Source organism: Symphodus melops (genome assembly GCF_947650265.1).
Source record: "Symphodus melops genome assembly, chromosome: 12".
In the NCBI taxonomy this organism is placed as follows: domain Eukaryota; kingdom Metazoa; phylum Chordata; class Actinopteri; order Labriformes; family Labridae; genus Symphodus; species Symphodus melops.
In genome coordinates this window covers 2026648-2037402 of record NC_136702.1, presented here as the reverse complement: position 1 = coordinate 2037402, position 10755 = coordinate 2026648, and the positions used below count along the sequence as shown (strand labels likewise).

The following is a 10755-nucleotide window of genomic DNA, read 5'->3' as shown; positions in this document are numbered from 1 at the left end:
GACCTCAGAGGAAAATAGAAGCTGTGTAAGCTTGGTGTTAACCTCATCGGGGTGGTTGCATCCATGTCATAAGAGGACCTGTGAAGAAAGCCGGCACCTTCTACACTATATTGCTAAAGACATGTATCACATCAATGGCATATAAACAGCAAACGAACGGCAAATGAATGACCAGCATTTACTCTGTTCCCGATCCGGTACATTATATTTTTGCACAAATGTTTTTATATACACAATGGTAACGTAGCGCTGTATCATTCTCTGAGAGACGAAACTCACTAAGAAGGTGATGACTTATATCTACGACCAGCTGCTTATGAGTGATGAGACGATGAAAACTATTAAAGAAAGCTGCTGGGAAAAGCTTGATATGATCTGGAGCAAAGTTTTATATGATGTAAAAAAACCACGATATCAGACAGATCAATCTTTATTTGTATAACTCTAATTTATAACGAGTGTTATCTCCAGACACTTTACAAAAGCAGGTCAAAGACTTTACTCATTGATATATCACAAAGAGTTCATCCATCATGAGCGTAGCATTTAGCAACATTTAGCAAAAGTTACAGTGACAAGAAAAATTCCCCTGAAACACAATATGAGATAGTTAATAAATTCCTGAAACTCCTGAAATAGAGAGTAAATATGATGACACATGCTCTGCAACATGTTGGAAAAACTGGAGTAAGCACATGTGATCATTTACTGTGGTCAAATCCATTGATTACTACGTTCTGGTCCTTTGCAATTCTTACAACATTAAGCCTTTGTATATGAATAACAGACAGTGGAAATGATACATTCAATCACTGCTCCTCTATTTCTCACAGATCCACAATCTGGATCTACCACAATTGTCATCATTCCAGTTCTTCTCTTTTTCCTTGTCAGAGAGGATTTGACCACAGTCTTCGCCAAATCCTTGATCTCCACCAAAGTTATCGGGCTGACCGTCCGCCCAGTACCTATAAGAAGTAAAAAAAATATTGATGTAACTGTTAGCTTCACTGACTTGATTTAACCAACATGTTTTTGTTCTTCATATAAAACATGTCTGATCTTTGATTTAGGATTCAATTATTTGTTCATTAAAAATATCTGTTGATGGATCTGAACAGTGGTGTTTGTGCATGAATTAAACCTGAGGGATAATCATTTACTGTTTCTTACGCTTGAGTCAGTGGAGTGCCGTCCGTCCATTTCCAGATGCCATCGTTGTCTCTCTCACTCAAACCAATCCAAGTCAAACCCATGCTGTTGTTTGTGAGGAATTCCTGTTGAAGGTAGAGAGCCTGTATTTATTTATTTAGCTTTAATTGTATAATATTTGAAGAGATGAATCTGACATCATGTAGAAAAACAATCCTAACAAAGATGAAGTGCAGAGAGGTCAGTAGAAGAAGAAACTCTTATTTTAGTAGAGATACAAAGTGTTGTTGTTTGTATTCAAACTGAAGTATGAGCATCAAAGTTTTATTCAAGTGCATTATGTGAAATCATTCATCAGGGATGTGATTCTTCCACATTCATCTGCAGTTTGAGATTTTACAACCTAAGAAGTTGAGCCAGGAATCTTTAATCATCCATGAAAATGTTTTATGTCACACTGAGAGGAACAGAATCCTTTTCTGTTTCTGTTTTCAGACGTCAACATGTCGATAAAAACACTGTAGTTTATTTTTCAGTCCAGCAGGTGGCAGTGAAACTTTTTACATCTTTGTGTAGAGAAGCAGGATTTTGTATTTATTAAACACAACTCTGATTCTGACAAGAATAATTATAAAGAACACATGACCTGTTCTCCAAAACTGTCCACGATCACCAGATCTGCTACTCTGTCTCTGCAGTATTGTCTGCTTTCATTCCAAGTCTTAGTCTGTGTTGAGAAGAGATAACAGGAACAACCGAACACCTTCCATCCGTCAGGACAAGTTCTGTCTGTAAAACATGACGAACATCAAATATTGAAGATCAGAAACCAAAGAAACATGCGCAGACACTCTGTCAAATAAATGTGGATAGATGTGTGCATGACTGTCTCTGATGCTAACAGATAGCTGTGAGCAGTTAAAAACAGGAGGAGGACTCACTCTGTGTGAAGAAACACTGAAATCTTTCCAGCTCGTTGGATATTTTAGTGAGTTTGACATTCAGATTGGCTTCAATGGCAGATAATTCTGCGGATGAATGACGAGCTAAGGCGTGGCCTGAAATAAAGAAAAGATGAGTCTGTACATTAACAGAACTCATGCATCCACAAAGTATTATTATAGTGTGTGTGTGTGTGTGTGTGTGTGTGTGTGTGTGTGTGTGTGTGTGGCAGTAGTGTTTTGATAACATTGTTTGAATACACTCTGGAGTCAGGACATTTTTCATTTTGGCTATATGATGGATGTGGTTTGTGAATTTGAATATGTAATTATCACCTGATTTCAATACACATTTATGAACACGCACCTGTACAAAATGAAATCAAATAAATAAAAACAAGTTTACTTACTGTGTTTGTTGAGAGTTTTAGTTTTACAGGGTTATCACTGAACACATCCAGATAAAAGACCAGACAAGAAAATGCTAGAAAGGTGTTTCATTACGTTCAGAACTATGAGGCTTAAGCAATATTAATTAGAAATCAGAAACAACATCAACAGCTGAAAACTTCTGGATATATCTGCAGGAAACATTTGTCAGAAAAATATAATTTTTATCTACAGACAATAATTGTGCAGAGATTGAAAATTGATGATGATAACAACAGCACCATTCACTGACTCCTGTTTAACAGGACACACGCAAAATACTGCGGTCAACATACAGAAATAAAATGACAGATAGCTGTGAGCAGTAACCACACAGGAAGAGCACTCACTCTGTTTGACCAAACTCTGAAGTCTTTGCTGCTCTTCAGTCGTTTCATTGCGGTTGGCATTCAGCAGGTCAGTCAGGGAGGACAGCAGGTTCCCTCTGTCATGGTGGGCTGAGACATGATCTGAAATCAATAAAAGATGTCTCTGTACATGGACAGAACTCATGCATCTACACATTATTACTGACTAAAGTTTGTTGGAGTCTTGAGCTCATGGCTTACATCTCCCTTTAACACATTTAAACAGCTTGTGTGTTTATGCATGCGTATGTGTGTGTGCGGGTGTGTGTGTGTATGTATGTGCGTGTGTGTGTGTGTGTGTGTGTGTGTGTGTGTGTGTGTGTGTGTGTGTGTGTGTGTGTGTGTGTGTGTATGTATGTGCGTGTGCATCTGCATGTATTTTAGCAATATGATGGATGTGGTTTGTGAATTTGAATATGTAATTATCATGAAAATGCACCTGTACAGAATAAAATCAAATAAATAAACACAAGTTTACTTACTGTGTTTGTTGAGCGTTTTAGTTTTACAGGGTTATCACTGAACACATCCAGATAAAAGACCAGACAAGAAAATGCTAGAAAGGTGTTTCATTAAATTCAGAACTATGAGGCTTGAGTAAGTTGAATTAAAAGATAGGGTTGGTAAATTTATCCAATTTACATTACACTAGTTCAGAGGAACCTGCACAGGACAAGAAGTAATATTCCTTAGAAAAAAGAAACAACATCCACAGCTGAAATCCGGATACTTCTGGATAAATCTGAAGGAAAAATTTATCTGAAAAATGTGTGGCAAATATAATTTTTATCTAAAGAAAATAATTGCAGAGACTGAACATACATTACAAGATTCCAAACAAGATTAAGTCTGTTGTTGAGGAAAGATCCCCTCAAAATGATAACAACACCACCATTCACTGACTCCTGTTTAATAGGAAACATGTGTTATGGAAAATTTTACTCCATGTGTACTACGAAGGTCTCATAGAATCTGTCATATGAAATGTATCTGAAATGTCTTAGAATACTACATTCACAGCATATTGGGTGTTTTGTTTCCCATCAGTTTGTTCCCTTTATTCTGTTTCTCACACTCTGTACATGTGGGAAGAGTCACCCAGGATCTTTCTCACTGGACTCCATCTCCTTCTCAGCCTTGGGAGATGGTAAATAGTCATGTAGTCTCTTTTCTCACACTAGGGGATAGATGGTGCCCTGCCAGGTGGGCCGTGGCTCTATGTGGCGTGATGGGGGAGTGATCTGTGTAATGTGATGGAAAAGTATAAGTTTTTATGTTTGCCTTTTCTCGGGGCCTCTTTCTCTCCTCACCGTGTGAGAGAGGGGTCTTCGAACGCTTATCTTGCCTTCGAATAAATGTTCGTTGAGACCAGATCGATCTTGGGGTTCCTTTTTAAATAGATCTTCTCACTCTTTATTTTCACTCTTTGGTAATGGAAAAAATTCCACAACACATGCAAAATACTGCGGTCAACATACAGAAATAAAATGACTGTTTGTTTGTCAGAGCTGCTGCATTTATGTAAATGTGTTACAAAGAAATGTGAACTAGTTTCATGTTTTCACACAACATCTCCACACTGACGTCCTATGAGCCAGCCTGCAGCCTCAGATCCTCGGTTGGGGGCTTCTGGTCGCTCTTTACTACACACGACGTAGAGTCGAGGGGTTTATTGAACCAGCCGGCTGCTGTGAAGGGCAATTGAGCGCGGTTACATGAAGCTAACAAAAACAGACTTCCTTTAAATCTCATCTTGAAACCCTCTTTTATAAACTGTCTTTCATGTGATGTCGTCTTCTTATTTCCTTTTATCATCTTCTTCCTGTTCGCCGATTTTATTCTTCTACTATTCTGACTCAAGTCGATCTTTTGTTTTTGTCTCTTTTTATTGAGCTCAGTTTCTTTTACTGCTGCTATTGCTTTTATATTCGACTGTTATGTGTCAGCAGTTTTTATTATTTAATTCTAGTTTTTACCCCCTCCTATGGTTATGCTCTCTTATTTTCTTTTATAATTTAAATATATTTTTTTAATCTGTTTTTAATATTTATTTCATCTTGACTTCTAGCTTCTAGTCATGTCTTATTGTGCTTTTCAAAACAAAATGTTGACAAAGGTAAGCGAGAGAAAAAAACAAGACAACCTAAGAGGGTACATTTCTCTGAGCAGACGCAGCCACTGAAAATATCATGTTAAAACTGATCTACAACGATTTCTAAACAACTCACTCACAGTAGACGGTGAAGCCGATGATACCAGCCAGAAGGAGAAAACTTAGGATCACCAGAAACCAAACAGCAGATCTGATTCTCTTTGAGTTCGTGGGACCTGAACACAGAAAGAAGCGTTCAGGAGCAACAGTTAACGTCGTAAATTTGACAACTTCCAATAAATCAATAGTTATAGAGCACCAATTCATGGTGCTATACACGTTCATGTTATCCTTTCATGCTTTAAAAAATAAGGTAAAAGTTTGTGCACAACTCGGTCTGATCAAACACTTTTACCTTTTTGAGACGTTGAAGGAGCTTCAGGTTCATCATTTGCGTAGACGTTCTCCATCGTTAACAGGGAAGATTCCAGCTGTTTACTCGAAGGTCTCCTCTGCAGTGTGGGCTGTTTGATGGCTGAAAACTTATTTGAGTTTCAAATTTGATGGTGTTTTCTTTTTTTAATTGCAAGGGAGTGACCAGTTTGAGAGGTGAAGAAATGCAAAACTGGCAGCTATCGTCACGTACATTGAAAAACAGGGTGGAGGACCCAACTGCACAGAGAACAGAGAGCCACAAGGAAACAAACAGCAGCAGAACAAAAACTTACTTCTGATATCCAAAACTAATAAACTACAGGCGCAAACAGAGAGACAAATACAAAATGAGACAATGAACTGACACAAAGGTGAAAAAACACTAAGACTGGCAAAACCCTCTGTTAGTGAAGTCTTCAACTCCTACCTCCAGGAGAGCTTTTCTCCGCTGCCATTGACGAAGCAGCTACACTGAGCTGTGGTTGCAGGGTCTCTTGGTGCCTGTCATGGCAGAAATCCCCGAACGCGTAGGTGGACACCAGAAGTAAGGGAGGCCATCAAGCTGAAGAAGGAGTCCTATTGGGCGTTGTTAGCTCATAGGACTCCTGAGGCAGCTGTCGGGTCCCAGCAGGCCAGGTGTGCTGCAGCCCGGGCTGTTGTGGTGGCAAAAAGTCTGGCGTAGGAGGTGTTCAGGGAGGTCATGGAGGAGGACTTTCGGACGGCCACGAGGAAATTCTGGCAAACGATTCACCGCCTCAGGTGGGGGAAGCAGTGCTTCACCAACACTGTTTACAGTGGAGGATGTAGAGCTGCTGACCTCAACTAGGGATGTAGTGGGGCGGTGAAAGGAATAATTTGAGGATCTCCTTAATCCCACCATCACATCTTCCACTGAAGAAGCAGAGGCTGAATCCTCAGAGGTTGACTCGTCCATCAACCATGCCGAAGTCACAGAGGTGGTTGGCACGCTCCTCGGTGGCAAGTCACCGGGGGTGGATGAGATTCGCCCTGAGTATCTTAAGTCTCTGGATGTGCAGGGGCTTTCATGAGATACACGTCTCTGTAACATCACTTGGAGGTCGGGGACAGTGCCTCTGGCCTGGCAGACCGGGGTGGTGGTCTCTCTTTTCAAGAACGGAGATTGGCGAGTGTTCCAACTACATGGGAATCACACCCCTCAGCGTCCCTGGGAAAGTCTATTCCAGGATACTGGAGAGGAAGATCTGGCTGTTAGTCGAACAGCGCTTTTCCTCCCGGTCATGGAACCCTGGACCAGCTCTACACTCTCCATAGGCTGCTCAAGGGTTTATGGGAGTTCGCCTAACCTCCAGCACTTCCACATGTGCTTTGTGGATTTGGAGAAGGCACTCAACTATCCCCCGTGGCATCTTGAGGGGGGTGCTACCAGAGTATGGGATCCGGGGCCCTTTGCTCAGGGCTTTCCAGTCCCTGTATGACCAGAGGATGAGCATGGTGTGCATTGCCGGCAATGACTGCCTGGGAATCGGTTCTGGATGCCCAGGCATGTCCCTCCAGGAGGAGGCCTCGAGGTAGACTTTTGACCTTTGACACGCTGGAGAGACTATGTCTCTCGGCTGGCCTGGGAACGCCTTGGGGTCCAACTGGAAGTGCTGGAGGAAGTGTCTGGTGCGAGGACTGTCTGGGCGTTTCTGCATAGACTGTTGCCCCAGCGACCTGACCTTGGATAAGCGGCAGAAAATGGATGAATGGATGGATGGAGGTCCACTTATTGTTGTGCAGTGACTAGATGAGTACAATTTTAGAGAAGTGAAGGAATAAATAGATTGTTAAAGTGCAGTGGCTGAGTAAATAAACATTTATAAAGCAGTGAAATAAAAAGTTATTGAACAAGAAACATTGAACAGTTAGCCGCAAATAAAGATGCAAAGGTTTAAATGATATAGGACCTAGAACTGAACCCTGAGGGACTCCTCATATCAATGGCTATCAGCTCAGATTTATGTTACCTCAACGACACAACAACGCCTCAGCTTTCAGAATTTTATTTCAACTGTCAGAAAGTTCATCACTTACAACATTCAAACTGAGCTCCAGCTTAATGTGCAGATACGCACAGTGGTGTCTGTGGTTCAGTTAGCACGTTGTGTTTATTGCACAACATTTGATGATTAGATCTGAGGGGCCTTTTTGGTGAGAAAATGACATAATAGCTACTTAAACGGTTGTGAGCTGTGAACGTATGTGGAATTTAGTCTTCTAAATATCACATCATTATCTTTCTACATTTTGTGCAATTATGAATTATTTAGCAATTACTGAAATTGAATGTTGTTCTCTGTATTCTCCTGAGATCCAGAAAACCTAAAGTTTGAATTTCATCAGTTTGAGAAGCAACAATTATTGAGAGGCTCACTTTTTACTCTTCCTCTTTTATACAGAATCAGAATAGATGGAGATGTGTTTTAAAACCTTCACATGAAGACTCTGACATTTCATCCTCTATAAGATGTAACTTAGATCAGGTGTTTCATAGTGATGTTGAGTGAGTGAAGAGTGATGGTGATAAGGGTGAGGAAAAGTCAAAGGTTAGACCCCAGGGTATCTTTGGCCCTGGTGGTCTTACCCCAGTGTTATTTCTTGGAAGTCTAAAAGTTCATGACATAAATCTTGGTTCTGCATTGAAAGATGCTGGGAAAAGGACTTTGGTGTTCAGCTTGATGATATGATCTGGAACAAAGACTTATATAATATAAACAAAATCACAATATCAGACAGATCAATCAGTCTTTATTTGTATAACTCTAATTCATCTTGAATTTCCCTCGGGATCAATAAAGTATCTATCTATCTATCTATCTATCTATCTATCTATCTATCTATCTATCTATCTATCTATCTATCTATCTATCTATCTATCTATCTATCTATCTATCTATCTATCTATCTATCTATCTATCTATCTATCTTCATAACGAGTGTTATCTCCAGACACTTTACAAAAGCCGGTCAAAGACCTGACTCATTGATATATCACAAAGAGTTCATCCATCATGAGCGTAGCATTTAGCAACATTTAGCAAAAGTTACAGTGACAAGCAAAATTCCCCTGAAACACAATATGAGATAGTTAATAAATTCAATGTGACTCCTGAAATAGAGAGTAAATATGATGACACATGCTCTGCAACATGTCGGAAAAACTGGAGTGGGCACATATTATCATTTAATGTGGTCACATCCATTTATTACTACGTTCTGGTCCTTTGCAATTCTTCCTCATGAGAGGTCGTCTGACCCATAAATAAGTGTGTCTGATGTCTTGCAGGGAACCGTACATGAGTTTGTAAAATCAATAACCCATGTAGGAGCAGACTGAGCCTTTCTGCTTTATTTCATTTAGTTCTCCCTGTTGTGTTTTTTCACTCTTGTACTTTGTGTTACGTTTTAAATGTTTTGTATGTGTTCATATGTGATTTAATGCTAATCCCATGATATCATATGTCATGTTGTGAAACAATAAAAAAGACAAAGTAATAAACACATCAGCTTAACTAATAACTATAAATAATAATGATCATGTCATGGTTTGTTTAAAGTCAAATAAAGAGTAACCACTAAGTTAAGCATTTTACTGTTTAATGATTGTTATTATAAAGTGTTGTCACTCTATCCTTAAGAATTATAATAAAGCACATTAAGCTTTTGTATATGAATAACAGACAGTGGAAAAAATCTCAAAATGAGTCATTTCAACATTCAATCACTGCTCCTCTATTTCTCACAGATCCATCGTATGGAATTATCACAATCCTGATCATTCCAGTTTTTCTCTGTTGTAAATTTAGTGAAAAGATGACCACAGTCTTCTCCTCCTTTGTTGTTTGGCTCACCTGTCCCCCAGTACCTGCAAGAATTCAACATGATTGGGAAATTTTCACTTTGAAAAATAATACATAAAATTAAACAGTTCTCAGTTTTTTTTTTCAAATGAAGTCAGTGATAATCATTTACTGTTTCTTACACTTGAATCAGTGGAGTGCCGTCCGTCCATTTCCAGGTGCCCTCGTTGTCTCTGTCACTCAAACCAATCCAACTACTAGCCCCGATGTTGTTTGTGAGGAATTCCTGTTGAAGGTAGAGAGCCTGTATTTATTTATTTAGCTTTAATTGTATAATATTTGAAGAGATGAATCTGACATCATGTAGAAAAACAATCCTAACAAAGATGAAGTGCAGAGAGGTCAGTAGAAGAAGAAACTCTTATTTTAGTAGAGATACAAAGTGTTGCTGTTTGTATTCAAACTGAAGTATGAGCATCAAAGTTTTATTCAGGTGCATTATGTGAAATCATTCATCAGGGATGTGATTCTTCCACATTCATCTGCAGTTTGAGATTTTACAACCTAAGAAGTTGAGCCAGGAATCTTTAATCATCCATGAAAATGTTTTATCTCACACTGAGAGGAACAGCATCCTTTTCTGTTTCTGTTTTCAGACGTCAACATGTCGATAAAAACACTGTAGTTTATATTTCAGTCCAGCAGGTGGCAGTGGAACTTTTTAAATCTTTCTGTAGAGAAGCAGGCTTTTTTATTTATCAAACACGACATTGATTCTGACAAGAATAATTATAAAGAACACATGACCTGTTCTCCAAAACGGTCCACGATCACCAGATCTGCTCCTCTGTCTCTGCAGTCTTGTCTGCTTCCTTCCCAAGTCTTAGTCTGTGTTGAGAAGAGATAACAGGAACAACCGAACACCTTCCATCCGTCAGGACAAGTTCTGTCTGTAAAACATGACGAACATCAAATATTGAAGATCAGAAACCAAAGAAACATGCACAGACACTCTGTCAAATGAATGTGGATAGATGTGTGCATGACTGTCTCTGATGCTAACAGATAGCTGTGAGCAGTTAAAAAAAGGAGGAGGACTCACTCTGTGTGTTCAAACACGGAAGTCTTTCCAGCTCATTGGTTATTTTAGTGAGTTTGACATTCAGATTGGCTTCAATGGCAGATAATCCTGCAGATGACTGATGAGCTAAGGCGTGGCCTGAAATAAAGAAAAGTTTTTTCGAAACTCATGCATCCACACAGTATTATTATTATTATTGTGTGTGTGTCTGTGTGTGTGTGTGTGTGTGTGTGTGTACATTTCAATACAGGTTTATGAACATGCACCTGTACAAGATTAAGTCTGTCGTCGAGGAAAGACCCTTTCTTTCATGTGATGTCGTTTTCTTATTTCCTTTTAAAACATTTCTTCCTTTTAGCCGATTTTATTCTTCTACTATTCTGACTCGTGTCGATGTTTTGTTTTTGTCTCTTTTTATTGAGCTCATTTTCTTTTA

At 39.3% G+C, this 10755-nt stretch overlaps 1 protein-coding gene and 1 long non-coding RNA gene across 2 annotated transcripts; both read right to left on the bottom strand.

Annotated features, from left to right (window-relative positions):
* Window positions 1-414: 414 nt before the first annotated feature.
* On the bottom strand, window positions 415-5474 carry LOC306832710 (CD209 antigen-like protein C). The gene is made up of 7 exons (XM_079357611.1): window positions 5398-5474; window positions 5123-5218; window positions 2873-2992; window positions 2094-2210; window positions 1799-1941; window positions 1174-1277; window positions 415-968 (listed from the first exon to the last, which is right to left on the bottom strand). Exons 1-7 carry the CDS (start codon window positions 5450-5452, stop codon window positions 821-823), a joined length of 783 nt encoding a protein of 260 aa, XP_079213737.1. The 5' UTR covers window positions 5453-5474; the 3' UTR covers window positions 415-820.
* Window positions 5475-8447: 2973 nt separating this feature from the next.
* LOC306832720 lies at window positions 8448-10433 on the bottom strand. Its single transcript, XR_013780259.1, has 4 exons — window positions 10341-10433; window positions 10046-10188; window positions 9421-9524; window positions 8448-9303 (listed from the first exon to the last, which is right to left on the bottom strand). It is a non-coding gene; the product is annotated as an uncharacterized lncRNA (long non-coding RNA).
* Window positions 10434-10755: the final 322 nt, after the last annotated feature.